This window comes from Medicago sativa, chromosome 7 (assembly GCF_051527215.1).
Source record: "Medicago sativa cultivar Bolivia chromosome 7, Bolivia_mono, whole genome shotgun sequence".
Lineage (NCBI taxonomy): Eukaryota > Viridiplantae > Streptophyta > Magnoliopsida > Fabales > Fabaceae > Medicago > Medicago sativa.
The window spans coordinates 38,001,972-38,016,910 of record NC_140755.1 but is presented as its reverse complement, the minus strand read 5'-3'; the positions used below and the strand labels follow the sequence as shown (position 1 = coordinate 38,016,910).

At 37.2% G+C, this 14,939-nt stretch overlaps 1 protein-coding gene across 1 annotated transcript; it reads left to right on the top strand.

Moving 5' to 3' along the window:
* Positions 1 to 1,128: 1,128 nt before the first annotated feature.
* On the top strand, positions 1,129 to 2,056 carry LOC146906086 (uncharacterized). The gene is made up of 2 exons (XM_085728731.1): positions 1,129 to 1,542; positions 1,697 to 2,056. The coding sequence occupies exons 1-2, from the start codon at positions 1,129 to 1,131 to the stop codon at positions 2,054 to 2,056; spliced, it is 774 nt and encodes a 257-aa protein (XP_085584857.1).
* Positions 2,057 to 14,939: the final 12,883 nt, after the last annotated feature.

The window sequence follows — 14,939 nt, the reverse complement described above, 5'->3', positions numbered from 1 at the left end:
GTATTTAAATAAAATAAATCACGACACGCAGGCCGTATTTAAATAAAATAAATCATGACACGCAGGTCATATTTAAATAAATGAACAAACGCTAATATAAACTAAGGTCATAACCATATACCATATATTAAATAATAATAACTATTTATTATTATTTTAAACAATTTAAGAATCAATCAAGATTTGGAAATAATATTTTGACCGAGATATATGTCATATAAAATTGATTCATATATATGTATATATTCCTTTTGAAACTATTTTCAAAATCAATCGGGTCATAAATATTAAAGATATATGTCATATAAAATTGATTCATATATATGTATATATTCCTTTTGAAACTATTTTCAAAATCAATCGGGTCATAAATATTAAAATATGCAAATTTTAGGACCAAATCTAAAAGATCATATCTGATTTTTGAAACTTTTTCAAAATCATGATAATTTTAAATTAGAAACAAAATATATTAATATCATGTAAATCTTCAAAAGATCATGTCTGATATTGAAACAATTTCAAATCATGATCTTCTAAATTCATTATCACATTTTTAAACAACTTTTGAAAAACAATCCAAAAGGTAGAATTTTTATTTACTTAATTATAGTAATATTGACACTCAATAATTATTATAATTAAATATGCATTATTTACGCGACCAATTTGTTTCCAAAACAAATTATAGTGCTAAAGTTAAGCAAATATTTTATTACTAAATTCAAAAAGTCACATCTGATATTGAAACTCTTTCAAAATCATGATCTTTTAAATTTACTACCTTTCTCCAATTGAATAAATTAATTAAACATAAATAGTTTCATGGATTGTTTGTTTTAAACATAAACAACATAATTCATTGGATAAAAAAAAAATCATAAAGATCAATACAAGGATTCATATCAAAACATCAAAAAGATTAACCAAAATGCAAATGTTCATTTGCGCATATACTAGCATCAGTATTGATCCTTGTTCAGAGCGATGTTGGGGAAACAGGGATGAAAATTCATCATAGAACCGAATTCTCTGGTTTCTCGAATTTTTAAAGCTCGATATTTCCCAGCTGGTTCCTATCTCACGGCTACTGTTGGACATAATCCGAGCTATGTCTGGCACATCATCATGCGTGTTAGATTCATAGTGCGTGGGGGAGCGAGGTGGAGCATAGGATCAGGTGCGACTATTTCCATTCTTAACGAACCTTGGTTGTCAAATGGGGAGTTCATCAGTAGTGATATTCCAGGTGCTCACTTTGTTCATAATTTTACCATTAATAGTCTGATGAATTTATATGACAAAAGCTGGAATGAACAGGTGGTTAGACAGGTGTTTAGTGCGAATATTGCACATAAAATTATTCACATGCCACTCATTTCTCAGGTTGAGGAAGATAGAATTAATTGGAAAGCGGAAAGGCACGGACGTTATTATGTAAGTAGTGCTTACAGGTTGTGTGGAACGGAGTTAACTGTTTCCTCTTATTTATGGCGTCCGGGGTACCGGTCTGGTATTTGGAACATTAAAGTTCCACCAAAGGTTAAGAATTTACTTTGGCGTATGTGTCGGGGTTGTTTACCGACACGTGTCCGTCTGTTAGATAAAGGTGTTGTTTGTCCTACGAACTGTGCTAGCTGTGACTCTACTCATAAGGATCTTTTGTATGTTTTTTTATTGTCCTTTTGCTATTCAGGTGTGGAACAGGACCGGTCTTTGGGGCTCGATACAACATGCCCTCTCTCATACTGTTTCAGCTACGGATGCTATTATCTCTCTATTAGAGAACTTGTCTGCTGAGTTATCTCAAAGTCTGTCCACCGTCATTTGGAGTCTATGGAAACGCCGTAATCTTAGATTTTGGGACAATATCACAGAAACAAGTGTTGTGGTTGTAGAGCGTGCTAGGAACATGGTTACAGACTGGCAATTAGCGAATGCTCCCGATATCCTTGCATCCCACTCGCCTTCTCAGCATCCAATGGCCGCGAATACGGGGTCCTCCACCTCACACCAACACAACCAGAATCTCGTGGCAGCCTCCTATGTCAGGTAGATATAAATGTAATATCGACGCAGATTTTTCTTCTCATCATAACAGCACAGGTATTGGCGTCTGTGTTTGCGACTTGGAAGGTATTTTTGTTCTGGCTAAGACTTTTACATATCGTTGTACTGTTTCGGTGGATGTGGGTGAAGCTTTAGGGCTGCACGCTACTTTGCAATGGTTGAGTGATATGCAGTTTGATAACGTGGACTTTGCAACAGACTCTAAATTAACAGTTGATGCCCTCCTTTCTACTAGATACGACTTATCTGAATTTGGTTGCATTATTTCTTCCTGTTGTTCTTTGTTTCGCAATTTATTTTCTAACTCTAGGGTGGAGTTTGTTAGGCGACAAGCCAATGCGGTGGCTAATACTTTTGCACGAGAGGCCATGTGTTCAGCTAGTCCCGCCGTTTATTATGAAATACCCACTTGTATTGGGACTATTATTATTAATGAAATGCAATAAGCACGTTTCCCTCTAAAAAAGGTACCCCGTGGTAGAAGTAAAGTGTAGTATTGTTAATAGTATTGTTAATCAAGTGCTCATGAAGTGATGTGATGACGTCATCAGAAGCAACTCATCAGAAGCTGAAGATCACCAGAAGCTGAAGTTCATCAAAAGATGAGAGACTTAAAGCTTCAAAGGCTGTTCAAAGGATTTAATCTCGTCTAAGCATTGCAGAACACCAGAAGAGTGAAGCAACATCTATTTTGAAAGGATTTGAAGGCATTGGATGCTTGTTCTTTGAAGAGCGTTGCCAAAGTACAATTGTACGAAGTGTACAACCACTAACTCCACTACTCTGTTTTTGTCTCTGCTACAGGACAAGAAAAACAGCTATGCCTGCAACGATGTTCCTTCATACTTGGAATGGATTTGAAATTGATCCTTCATAGGACAACAACCATATCAGGCAAAAGATCATTGGTGATTGATCAAAGCTTCAAACGACTCTATTTTGATGTGCTGGCAATTTACAACGTCTCTTTCACACCTCTATATAAAGGAATGAAAACTTAGAGAATTGAAAGAGACTCAACAACAATATACAAGTGCCAAAACTCTGTCAAAATTGGTCTTCATCAAAAGTTCACTTAGAATTTCTTAACAACTTTCATATCTTAGATATTTTAGAGTCTTAAGAGTCTGTATCTGATTTGTATTGTGAACACCACTGATTGTATATCAAATGTTCAACCTCAAACATTTTCTTTGTAATTCTGTTTGAATAGATTTCTCTTGCAGTTGTGCTTGAGCATAGGAAGTCTCTTGATTGTGTTCAGGAGCATAGGAAATCTCTTGCAGTTGTGGTTGAGTAGTTTGGAATCTTTTGCTAGTTTTAGCAGTGAGCATTTGCAATCAGATATTACATTTTAGTGAACTCTCCTTGGAAGTGCAAGGGGGACAGGACTACTTCCGGTTTGTGGAAGGAACCTGTATAATTGCTTTTTGTCTTTCTTCTTTCTCTCTCTCTCTCTCTCTGTTTTATCCGCTGCGTTTAGTCATGAACATCACTTCAGAAGTAGAACTCTATCTGCTTCTGATCAGTGTTTTCAGCTTAGGAGAAAACGAAGAAAAAGCTAACACGATTCAACCCCCCTTCTTGTGTTTTTCTCACCTTCAATTGGTATCTAGAGCCTTGGTCTGTTGTCTTAACACTTAACAGTGTAACAGAAAAAGATCTGAGAAAAACATGTCTGGTGAAGGCTCTGCTTCTGGATCTAGGAACAACAATGCTGTTCTATATGATTATGGTGGCAACAAGAAATCTGACTCTGGAAAAGTTCCTAAGTTCAATGGAGATCCTGAAGAATTCTGTTGGTGGAAAACCAACTTCTATAGCTATGTCATGGGTTTAGATGAAGGACTATGGGACATAATTGAAGATGGTGTTGGTGACTTGGTCCTTAATGAAGAAGGAGCTGCTATTGATAGAAAGAAACATACTCCTGCTCAGAAGAAACTCTACAAGAAGCTTCATACTATCAGAGGAGCACTTGTCACTGCTATACCTAAAGAAGAGTTTATGAAGATGAGTGACAAATCTACTGCTAAGGCAATGTTTGCTTCTCTTTGTGCAAACTATGAAGGCATCAAGAAAGTCAGAGAAGCAAAAGCTCTTATGCTTGTTCATCACTATGAGTTGTTTAAGATGAAGGATGATGAAACTATTGAAGAAATGTACTCGAGGTTTCAAACCCTAGTCTTTGGATTACAAATACCGAAGAAGAGTTATGTTGCTTCTTTTCATGTGAGCAAGATACTAAGAAGCTTGCCTGCTAGATGGATACCTAAGGTTACTGCTATTGAGGAAGCTAAAGATTTAAACACTGTAAGTGTTAAAGATCTTGTCAGCTCTCTCAAGGTTCATGAGATAAGTCTAAATGAACATGAGCCTGCTAAGAAGAGTAAATCTATTGCTCTGCCATCTAAAGGAAAGTCATCAAAAGCTCTTAAAGTTATTGAATCTGAAGAAGAGTCACCTGATGGAGACTCTAATGAAGATCCTACTGAGAAGATGGTTATGCATTCCAACAAGCTTGAGTATCTGGCAAGAAAGAACAGGAAGTTTCTGCGTAAGAGAGGTGGTTACAAGAGCTCCAAGAAAGAAGATCAGAAGGGATGCTTCAATTGTAAGAAGCTTGGACTTTTCATTGCTGATTGCCCTGATCTTCAGAAGGAGAAATCAAAGGACAAGTCAAAGAAGTCAAGCTTCAACTCAAGGAAATTCATAAAGCAGATTAAGAAGAGTTTAATGGCAACCTAGGAAGATTTAGATAGTGAATTTGGGTCTGAAAAGGAAGAAGCTGGAGATGAAGCAAATGTAGCTATGGGGTTAGTGGCTACAGTGACTTCAGAAGCAGAACCTAACTCAGACTCTGAAGATGAAAATGAGGTATATTCTAAAATTCCTAGAGAATAACTTATTGAGTCTCTTAAAGAACTCATTACACATTTTGAACTTAGAACCAATGAGTTGAAAGGCTTAAAAGAAAGATATGTTCATTTATTGAAACAACAAGAATCAACTTTGTTGGATCTAAAAGCTTCTGAAGAAGGACTTAGAGGCTTTGACTTCATTTGCAAAACTTCTGAAGAGAAGCTCAAGTTTCTTTGTCAGAAGCTACATGAAAAGTGTAATGGAAAATCATTAAGTAAACATGAAATTGCTCTTGAGGATTTTATTATATCTGGTATTGACAGAAGCAAAGTTGCTTCAATGATTTACAGCATTTATCGAAACAATGGTAAAGGGATTGGATTTTCAGAAGGGAAACCTAATGAAATCAGTCTTAAAGCATGTTGTGAATGCATCAAGGAAGGATTGAAAACCTTCTTTGTACCTGAAGTTGCTAAGTTTGAAACTGTAGTTCAGCCAGAACCTGAAGCTTCCTCCTCTAAGACTAAGATTACTTCAAAGCCAAAGAACTCTAATCCAAAGGGAATGATAAACTGTGATTCTAAGACTTCACAGATCAAGATTTTGAAGAGATCAGAACCTGTTCCTCAGAATTTGTTGAAACCTGAATTTGAAGTCCTAAAGTCTAAGTTTCAGAAGAACAAAACATTTATTACTTCTGGGGAATCAAAACCAAATGGTGTTAAACCTAAGGTAATGATTAATATGAAGCTATCAAACTTACAGCACAAGGTTCAAGAAGTGAAGAGTAAAACTTCCAGTACTAAACTCAAAGGACCCATAAAACAATGGGTACCTAAATCTTAAATTGTCGATACAACAGATATCTCTAAGAGCAAAGGAAAAGCAAAAATCATGGTACCTAGACAACAGGTTCTCAAGGCATATGACATGAGAGAAGTCTATGTTCCTCACCCTCACAATGAAAGAAGGAGGAAATGTGAAGTTTCGAAGCAACTAGTCTGGCATGATCATTGGTACAGGAACTATTGGTAACTCCTCTATCTCAATTAATATTATGTGGTTGGTAGATGGTCTTGAACATAACCTTTTGAGTATCAGTCAGTTTTGTGATAATGGTTATGATGTGATGTTTGAAAAGACCAACTGCACAGTAATCAACAAAGATAACAAGTCCATAGTATTCAAGGGAAAGAGGATAGAAAATGTCTACAAAATTAACTTCTCTGAACTGGTTGATTAGAAGGTAATTTGCCTTCTATCAGTGAAGGATAAGAAATGGATGTGGCACAGAAGGTTGGGACATGCTAACTGGAGATTAATCTCTAAGCTTAGTAAGTTACAACTTGTTAGAGGCCTACCTGACATTGACTATCATTCAGATGCACTTTGTGGTGCATGCCAGGAAGGGAAGATTGTGAAATCCTCTTTTAAAACAAAAGACATTGTCTGAACCTCCAGTCCCTTAAAATTACTTCATACTGATTTATTTGGACCAGTTAGCACTGCATCCTTATATGGAAGTAAATATGGATTAGTTATTGTTGATGATTACATCAGATGGACTTGGGTAAAATTCCTAAAAAGTAAGGATAATGCTTATGATGTATTCAGTGACTTCTGAACTCAAATACAGTCTGAAAAAGAAATGAAAATTTTAAAAGTAAGAAGTGATCATGGTGGAGAATTTGAAAATGTGCCATTTGAAAATTTTTGTGTAAAACTTGGAATTGTCCATGAATTCTCTTCTCCTAGAACTCCATAGCAAAATGGGGTTATAGAGAGAAAGAATAGAACTTTGCAAGAAATGGCAAGAACCATGATTCATGAAAATAATTTGGCTAAACATTTCTTGGAAGAAGCAGTGAATACAACATGTTATGTCCAAAATAGAATCTATATCAGACCTATCTTGGAGAAAACATCATATGAACTCTTTAAGGGAACAAGACCCAATATCTCTTACTTTCATCAATTGGGATGTACCTGCTACATTCTAAATAACAAGCTCTACCTAAAGAAATTTGATGCCAATGCCCAAATAGGAATCTTTTAAGGTTACTCTGAAAGGTCAAAGGCATACGAAGTGTATAATTCAGAGACACTCTGTCTTGAAGAATCAATGCACGTTAAATTTGATGACAAAGAGCCTGGAAATGAAACTCCAAAGAAAGGTGAAAGTTTTGCAGATATATAGTCCAGAAGTTGAACTAACTTCAGAAGCTCAAGATGAAGTAGCTTCTGATGAAGCTCAAGATGGCTCTCCGCAAGCTAATCAATCCAAGAATACATTCAAGTACAAGTCTTCACATCCTGAGGATCAAATCATTGGGAACAAAGAGAGTCTTAGAAGAACAAGATCATACTTCAGACAAGAAGAGTCTATGATAGGACTGTTATCAGTGATTGTACCTGCTACAGTTGATGAAGCACTTTCAGATGATGGATGGATACTAGCTATGCAAGAAGAGCTCAATCAGTTTCAGAGGAATGATATGTAGGATTTGGTACCCAAACCTCAGCAGAAGAACATTATTGGAACAAAATGAGTATTCAGAAACAAGTTGAATGAACAAGTTGCAAGATTTGAAGCAATCAGTTAGTGCAGGATGAATTAGAAATGAGCATGATGGGAGAATTAAAGTTCTTCCTTGGAATTCAAATCAATCAAAGCAAAGATGGAGTATATGTTAATCAAACAAAGTATACTAAGGAGCTTCTGAAGAAGTTCAAGCTGGGAGATTCTAAAGTGATGAACACTCCAATGCATCCAACCTGCACCTTAAGCAAAGAAGATACTGGAACAACAGTAGACCAGAAGCTGTATAGAGGTATGATTGGTTCTTCGTTATACCTCACTGCATCTAGGCCAGATATTTTATTCAGTGTATGCTTGTGCGCAAGATTCCAATCAGATCCTAGAGAATCTCATTTAACTGCTGTTAAGAGAATCTTCAGGTATTTGAAAGGAACAACTAATCTTGGACTCCTCTATAGGAAATCCCTAGGTTATCAGTTGGTTGGATTTTGTGATGCTGATTATGTTGGTGATAGGATTGAAAGAAAATCAACCAGTGGCAACTGCCAGTTCCTAGGGGAGAATCTGATATCCTGGGCTAGCAAAAGACAAGCAACTATTGCTATGTCAACAGTAGAAGCATAATACATCTCAGCTGCAAGTTGTTGTGCACAACTGCTTTGGATGAAACATCAGTTGGAAGACTATTAGATTAATGCCAACGGTATTCTCATTTATTATGATAATACTGCTGCTATTTGTTTGTCAAAGAATCCAATTATACATTCAAGAGCCAAGCATATTGAAATCAAACACCACTTTATTAGAGATTATGTTCAAAAAGGAATTTTAGATATACAATTCATTGATACTGAACATCAATGGGCTGATATATTTACTAAGCCTTTAACTGTGGAAAGATTTGATTTTATAAAGAAAAATTTGAACATGCACTTTGTGTCTGATTAAATTTGCTTGCTCCTGAATAGGAATTTAGGTTCTGAGGTCGTTCAGAAGTTATAGTCCATCAGAAGCTCTTTACTAAGGTTCTGAGGAAAATGTGCTACTGAAGATGACATCAGCATCTGAATTCCAAAAGCTGGGTTTTGTGCTCCTAAATAGCAGAATTAGTGGAAACGTTGGAAGTTAATTTTTAGTAACACATGTCCCACAAACTTGGCAGTTACTCTGAGAAAATTCAACGTGGCTTAAGTGTATTGGTGTATAACGTAAGAGGGCAATGATGATTTTAAGCTTTGAATGTACTATCTCGCGCCCCCTATGTCATTAATGCTGTGTTTGTTTGTCCCCTTCTGAATTGCAAACGTTTTACTCAAAACACTTAGACAAAAAACACACACTACTCACTTCACAACCTACACTTTCTGTCTGTGACTTATTCTCTGCGAAGAAAAATCATCTTCCTCAATCAAAACCCTAGAACCCCAAAACCTTCTTCAACATCAATGGCGTCTCCAAGCTCTGAAATTCTGGCACGTTAGTCTTAAGATGTTCTAAGAGATGTTTCAACACGAAACACAGAAAACAGATGTTGTATATGATGTTTAGAACATTAAGCCAACAATCATAATTTAACAAAATAACAGACAAGAAAGAAAAGAGGCACAGAGAAATTGTTAACCCAGTTCGGTGCAACGTCACTTACTCTGGGGGCTACCAAGCCAGGAAGGAAATCCACTAGTGCAGTCCGTATTCAAAAGCTCTCAGCAAACCACGTTTGCACTTATGACCTAGGAACTCCTAGATCTGAGATCCCATCTCACTCCCTTACAACTGATCACAATCCCCTGTGATTCCCAAATTACAGACTCAAATAATATGAGGTTACCCTCAAAAATAACAACATGTAACCTTGCTTAAAAGCTTAGATGCAGTTCACAGTCTACCTAGATCCTTGCTTAAAAGCTTCAGAGTAGTGCACAATTTACAACTCAAAGTACAGTCCTAAACATGCATCAAGATGATACACGAAAGGCTCACAATCAAAAGACTCAAAACCTAAATAAACTCTATTTTGTAAAATAAAGTCTTGAATAATTCTTCAGGTCTTGCAGCCTCCTTTATATACTGAAGCAAAGTGCGTCATCAACTCAATCAGGCTTCAGATCACACCAGTGACTCATTACTCAATCAACATGGTCGGATAAGGAAACTCCTAAAAAGTAGGCACATTAAAAGTCACATTATCATCACCCTAAAAAACTTTCCTAAGTCATTACCATTCCCTTAGGAAATCACATCGTTCTGATCTTCTCATAACTGTACACGGTTTAGACCAACACATGTTGGCGTGGATTCCTTCAATCAAGCGAACGCGTGCGTAAACATAGGTAAAGCACAGAACGTACATACCAAGCCTGGATGTTGGAACATTGTGTTCCACATCTGAAGTGAATATTTGTTTTAGGCAAAAGTGAAGCCAACATACAAGTATCCAACAATCCCCCCCTTTGGCAAATTTTTAGCTAGAACAAATTAAGGCCATTCCAATTAAAACAGAGAGATAACACACGCAACCTTTCCTTCAATCTTCACAAACAAAATCTACCTTGAAGAAAGGTTCACAAACTCAGATTATCAAATAGATACCCAAAATACATTTCTTCAGTCATTATACATAATCTTCAGGACATAGAAGAAGTATATTACAGATATCTGAACCTACTTTCGCAATTTTTCACAAATCAACATATGCAATAGTAGATAGGAGAAATAGGTACCATCCTTGAAAAATCAGAGCCTTGCAGCAGCGGACATATAAGGAAAAATAAATTCCTATAACATCCTAGACAATCAACTGTCACAACACACTACTCAGACAAATATAGGAAAAATAAATTCCCAGACAGCATACAGTAGCTCAAACAAGCAGGATGTTCCAACATCCACAGGAACATTCAGGGACAAAAGTTTACTCCCCCTCAAGGAGCACAATCAGCATTTCTAAGACTCCCCCTGAATACATGCATTGCATACTAGCAATTTTTTTTTTAAACAAACAAACAAGAATACCAGAAAACCAAGATCACCAGAGAACCAGAATCAGATGTCTCAACATCAGTAGGCACATAGTCAGGAAACATACAACATGGATATATCTACTCCCCCTTTTTAGCCATAAAATATGTCAAATTAAGAGTTGATAAAAGCATAAATATAGCTAAAAGTACCTGACACTCTGAACATTGGTTGCTATAATTCCTCATGGATGCAGATACCCAGCTTGCTTCTTAGTTTCTCAAATTGTTTGACATCTAAGGCTTTTGTGAAGATGTCAGCCAGTTGTTCTTCAGTTGTCACATGCTCCAGAGTTACTACCTTGTCTTCAATAAGTTCCCTAATGAAGTGATGTCAGATGTCAATGTGCTTTGTTCTGCTATGTTGTATAGGATTTTTGGAGATGTTGATAGCACTCAGATTGTCACAGTACAATGTTAGAACATTTTGTTGAACATCATACCCTTCCAGCATTTGATTCATCCATACTAACTGAGAGCAGCTACTTCTTGCAGCAATATATTCTGCTTCTGCTATGGATAGAGACACAGAATTTTGTTTCTTGCTAAACCAAGACACTAGATTGTTCCCAAGGAAGACACAACCTCCTGAAGTACTTTTTCTGTCATCTGCACTACCTGCCCAATCTGCATTACAATAGCCAATAAACCTGGAATTGTCACTGTGAGATTATAGAATTCCATAGTCTGTGGTGCCATTTATGTACTTCAGAATCCTCTTGACTTGAACAAGATGACTCATTTTGGGCTCTGCTTGATATCTAGCACAAACTCTTACAGCAAAAAAAGACGAAGTCATTGCTAGTAGTAAAGTCAGGTCTGCTGGCTGTAAGATATAGGAGACTTCCAATCATGCTTCTGTACAGACTTTGATCAACACCTACACCATTTTCATCTTTGGATAACTTTAAGTGAGTGGCTGCTGGTGTTCTCTTATGACTGGCATTGTTTAACCCAAACTTCTTTACAATATTCTTAGCATACTTGCTCTAGGATATGAATATTGTATCTTCCATTTGCCTGACTTGTATACCAAGAAAGTAAGTTAGTTCTCCCACAAGACTCATCTCAAATTCAAACTACATCTGATGTACAAAATGTTGAACCATCTGATTCGACATTCCTCCAAACACAATGTCATCAACATAGATTTGTGCTATCACGAGTCTTCCTTTGTCCTTCTTAACAAACAAGGTTTTGTCTGTTCCTCCCTTTTTGTACCCTTGATGGGTCAGAAATTCTGTGAGTCTTTCATACCAGGCCCTAGGAGCTTGCTTCAACCTATACAGGGCCTTCTTCAGCTTGTACACATGATCAAGAAAATTTGGATCAACAAATCCCTTTGGTTGCTCAACATAGACTTCTCCATGGAGGTACCCATTTAAAAATGCACTCTTCACATCCATCTGAAACAATTTGAACTTTAGAATACAAGCCACTCCCAAGAGTGACCTTATGGATTCCAGTCTGGCAACAGGTGTAAATGTTTCATCAAAGTCTAGTCCCTTTACTTGTGTATAACCTTGTGCTACCAGTCTTGCCTTGTTTCTGGTAACAGTGCCATTTTCATCTGACTTGTTTTTGTAGATCCATTTTGTACCAATGACATTTATGTCATTTGGTCTTGGCACCAGATCCCATACTTCACTTCTTATGAACTGGTTGAGTTCTTCTTGCATGGCTTCAATCCAGAAATCACCAGTGAGAGCTTCCTTCACATTCTTGGGTTCAAATTTGGATACAAAACATGAGTTGGAGATAACATCATTAGCTCTTCTGGTTCTGATTCCTTGATCTGGATTTCCAATAATGAGTTCTTGAGGATGATTCTTCTGAATTCTAATTGAAGGTCCTTTGCTTGTTTCTCCATGCTCCAGCTCAGTATCCTCAGAGTTAATTTTAGGTTCTTCAACAATTTCAAGAATTACATTTTCTTGAGCAGATGTTTCAGGATATGCTTCAACACCTGGTACAACTTCAAGTGCTGGTTCTTTAACCACATCATCTACTACCACATTGATGGATTCCATAACAACTTGAGTTCTGTTGTTAAACACTCTATATGCCCTGCTCTTAGTAGAGTAGTCCAGAAAGATTCCCTCATCACTCTTTGCATCCATTTTCCTTCTGTAATCTCTATCTGCTAGAATGTAACACTTGCTACCAAAGACATGGAAATATTTTACAATAGGCTTTCTTTCTTTCCATAGTTCATACAAGGTAGTTGAAGTACCCGTTCTCAAAGTGACTCTGTTATGAACATGACAAGCTGAATTCATAGCTTCAACCCAGAAATAAAGGGGAAGATGTTTAACATGGAGCATGACCCTGGCTGATTCTTGTTGAGTCCTGTTCTTCCTTTCCACCACTCCATTCTGTTGAGGTGTTATGGGAGATGAGAATTCATGCCTGATTCCTTCATCTACACAAAATTCTTGAAATCTAGAGTTTTCATATTCTGTTCCATGATCACTTCTTATTCTGAAAATACCTCTATTTTTCTCTCTTTGAAGTTGAATACAAAGTTCCTTGCGAGCTTCAAAGGTGTCTGATTTCTCTCTGATAAAGTTCACCCAGGTGAATCTTGAAAAATCATCAACAACCACCAGAACATACCTCTTTCCACCAATATTTGCCACTTGCATGGGTCCCATTAAATCAATATGAAGAAGTTCAAGAGCTTTAAAGGTTCCCAGATGTTCCAACCTAGGATGGGACATTCGAGTCTGTTTACCAATCTGACATTCTCCACAAATACTCCTTTCAGTGATCTCCAGTCTGGGTATGCCTCTGATTGCTTCCATAGAAATAGCTTTCTTAATTCCTTGCATGTTCAAATGACCCAGTTTTTGGTGCCACAGTTTGACCTCTTCATCTTTGCTCAGCATGCTTGAGGATATGAGAGCCTGTTCTTGAGATATCCATAAGTAACAATTGTCCTTAGACCTAGTACCCTTCATACTCACCTTACCCTTTTCATCTAAGATCTGGCAATCAGTTTTACTAAAATTTACACTAAGCCTCTGATCACATAGTTGACTAATACTAATCAGGTTGGCTGCCAGCCCTTTGACCAACAAAACATTATTCAGTCTTGGTGATCCTTCACTAACTAGGTCTCCAATCCCCACAATCTTTCCTTTAGCACCATCCCCAAATGTGACATAACTCTTGGCATAAGGTCTGACATTTTCTAGAAAGTTGTCCATCCCTGTCATCTGATGGGAACACCCACTATCAAAGTACCAATCTTCACTGGAGGATGCTCTTAAGGAGGTATGGGCTATTAGTCCTAAGCATTTGGGTTTCTACTCCTTCTTGACCACTCTCAAGGTTGAACTAGGTTGATGTTGTCTAGGTACACCATACAGATCAAAATAGAAATGTTTTTTATGACCCTGTCTGTGGAAAAAATGACACTTCCAAGAGAGATTCTCTTTTACTAAGTCAGTTTTAGGATGTTGTACAGAATGTTCCAACTTTGGACCTATACTAGAAATAGTATATGTTCTACTTGAAGCTACAAACTTAATTTTCTTAACTGGTTTTCCCTTCTTGGCTTTATGATAGTGTTCTAAAGCCTGAGCATAGCTCCTATTTTGTTGTTCCTGTTTCAGGTGTTCATGTGTAAAGCCTATGCCATTTGGTTTACCTATCGCTTGACCTTCTAACATCCTATCTAGAACATCAGTTCTAGTGGTCATCATTCTAACTTGTTTAAGGACATTATCAAGTTGAGAATTAAGTAACATTACCTCTCTATTTAGATCAGAGATTTTAGCCAGATGACCAATCCTCTCTTGCTGAAGCTGATTAATGATTTCTTCCTGCTCCATCAGATGCCTGGAGGTGTTTGCATCATGAATGTCTTGATAACCATAAGACATAGTTACTTTCTCATAGTCAGAATCTTCATCAATTTCAGACCCAGGTTCTACACTCCCAGTCATATCACTGACACGTTTAGCAGCATTACTCTCAACATCCCCATTTGTTCCCTCATCATCAGACCAGGACACAAACATCCCTTTCTTTTGCTTCTTGAGAAAAGTTGCACATTCAGTTCTTATGTGGTCATAACCTTCACACTCATGGCATTGTACTCCTTTGTAACGGCTGTCCTTTTCTTCATTTCTGTCATACCTTTGATTACCTTGTTGCCTGTCAGTGTTCCATCTGATGTTCCGCCCATTACCTCTAGGTTTGCTGCTTACTTGTTTGAGAATCTTGTTAAATTGTCTTCCTAGCATTACAAAGTCCTCTGACAGATTCTCATCCTCTACACCTTCTTCCAATCCTTCATCATCAGCTGTGTTTGCTGTAAAAGCAATGGCTTTTCCCTTCTTCTAAGTCTTGTTATCAACAACAAGTTCAAAATTTTGAAGGGAACCTATGAGCTCTTCCGCCTGCATGTTGGACACATCTTGGGCTTCCTCAATGGCTGTGACCTT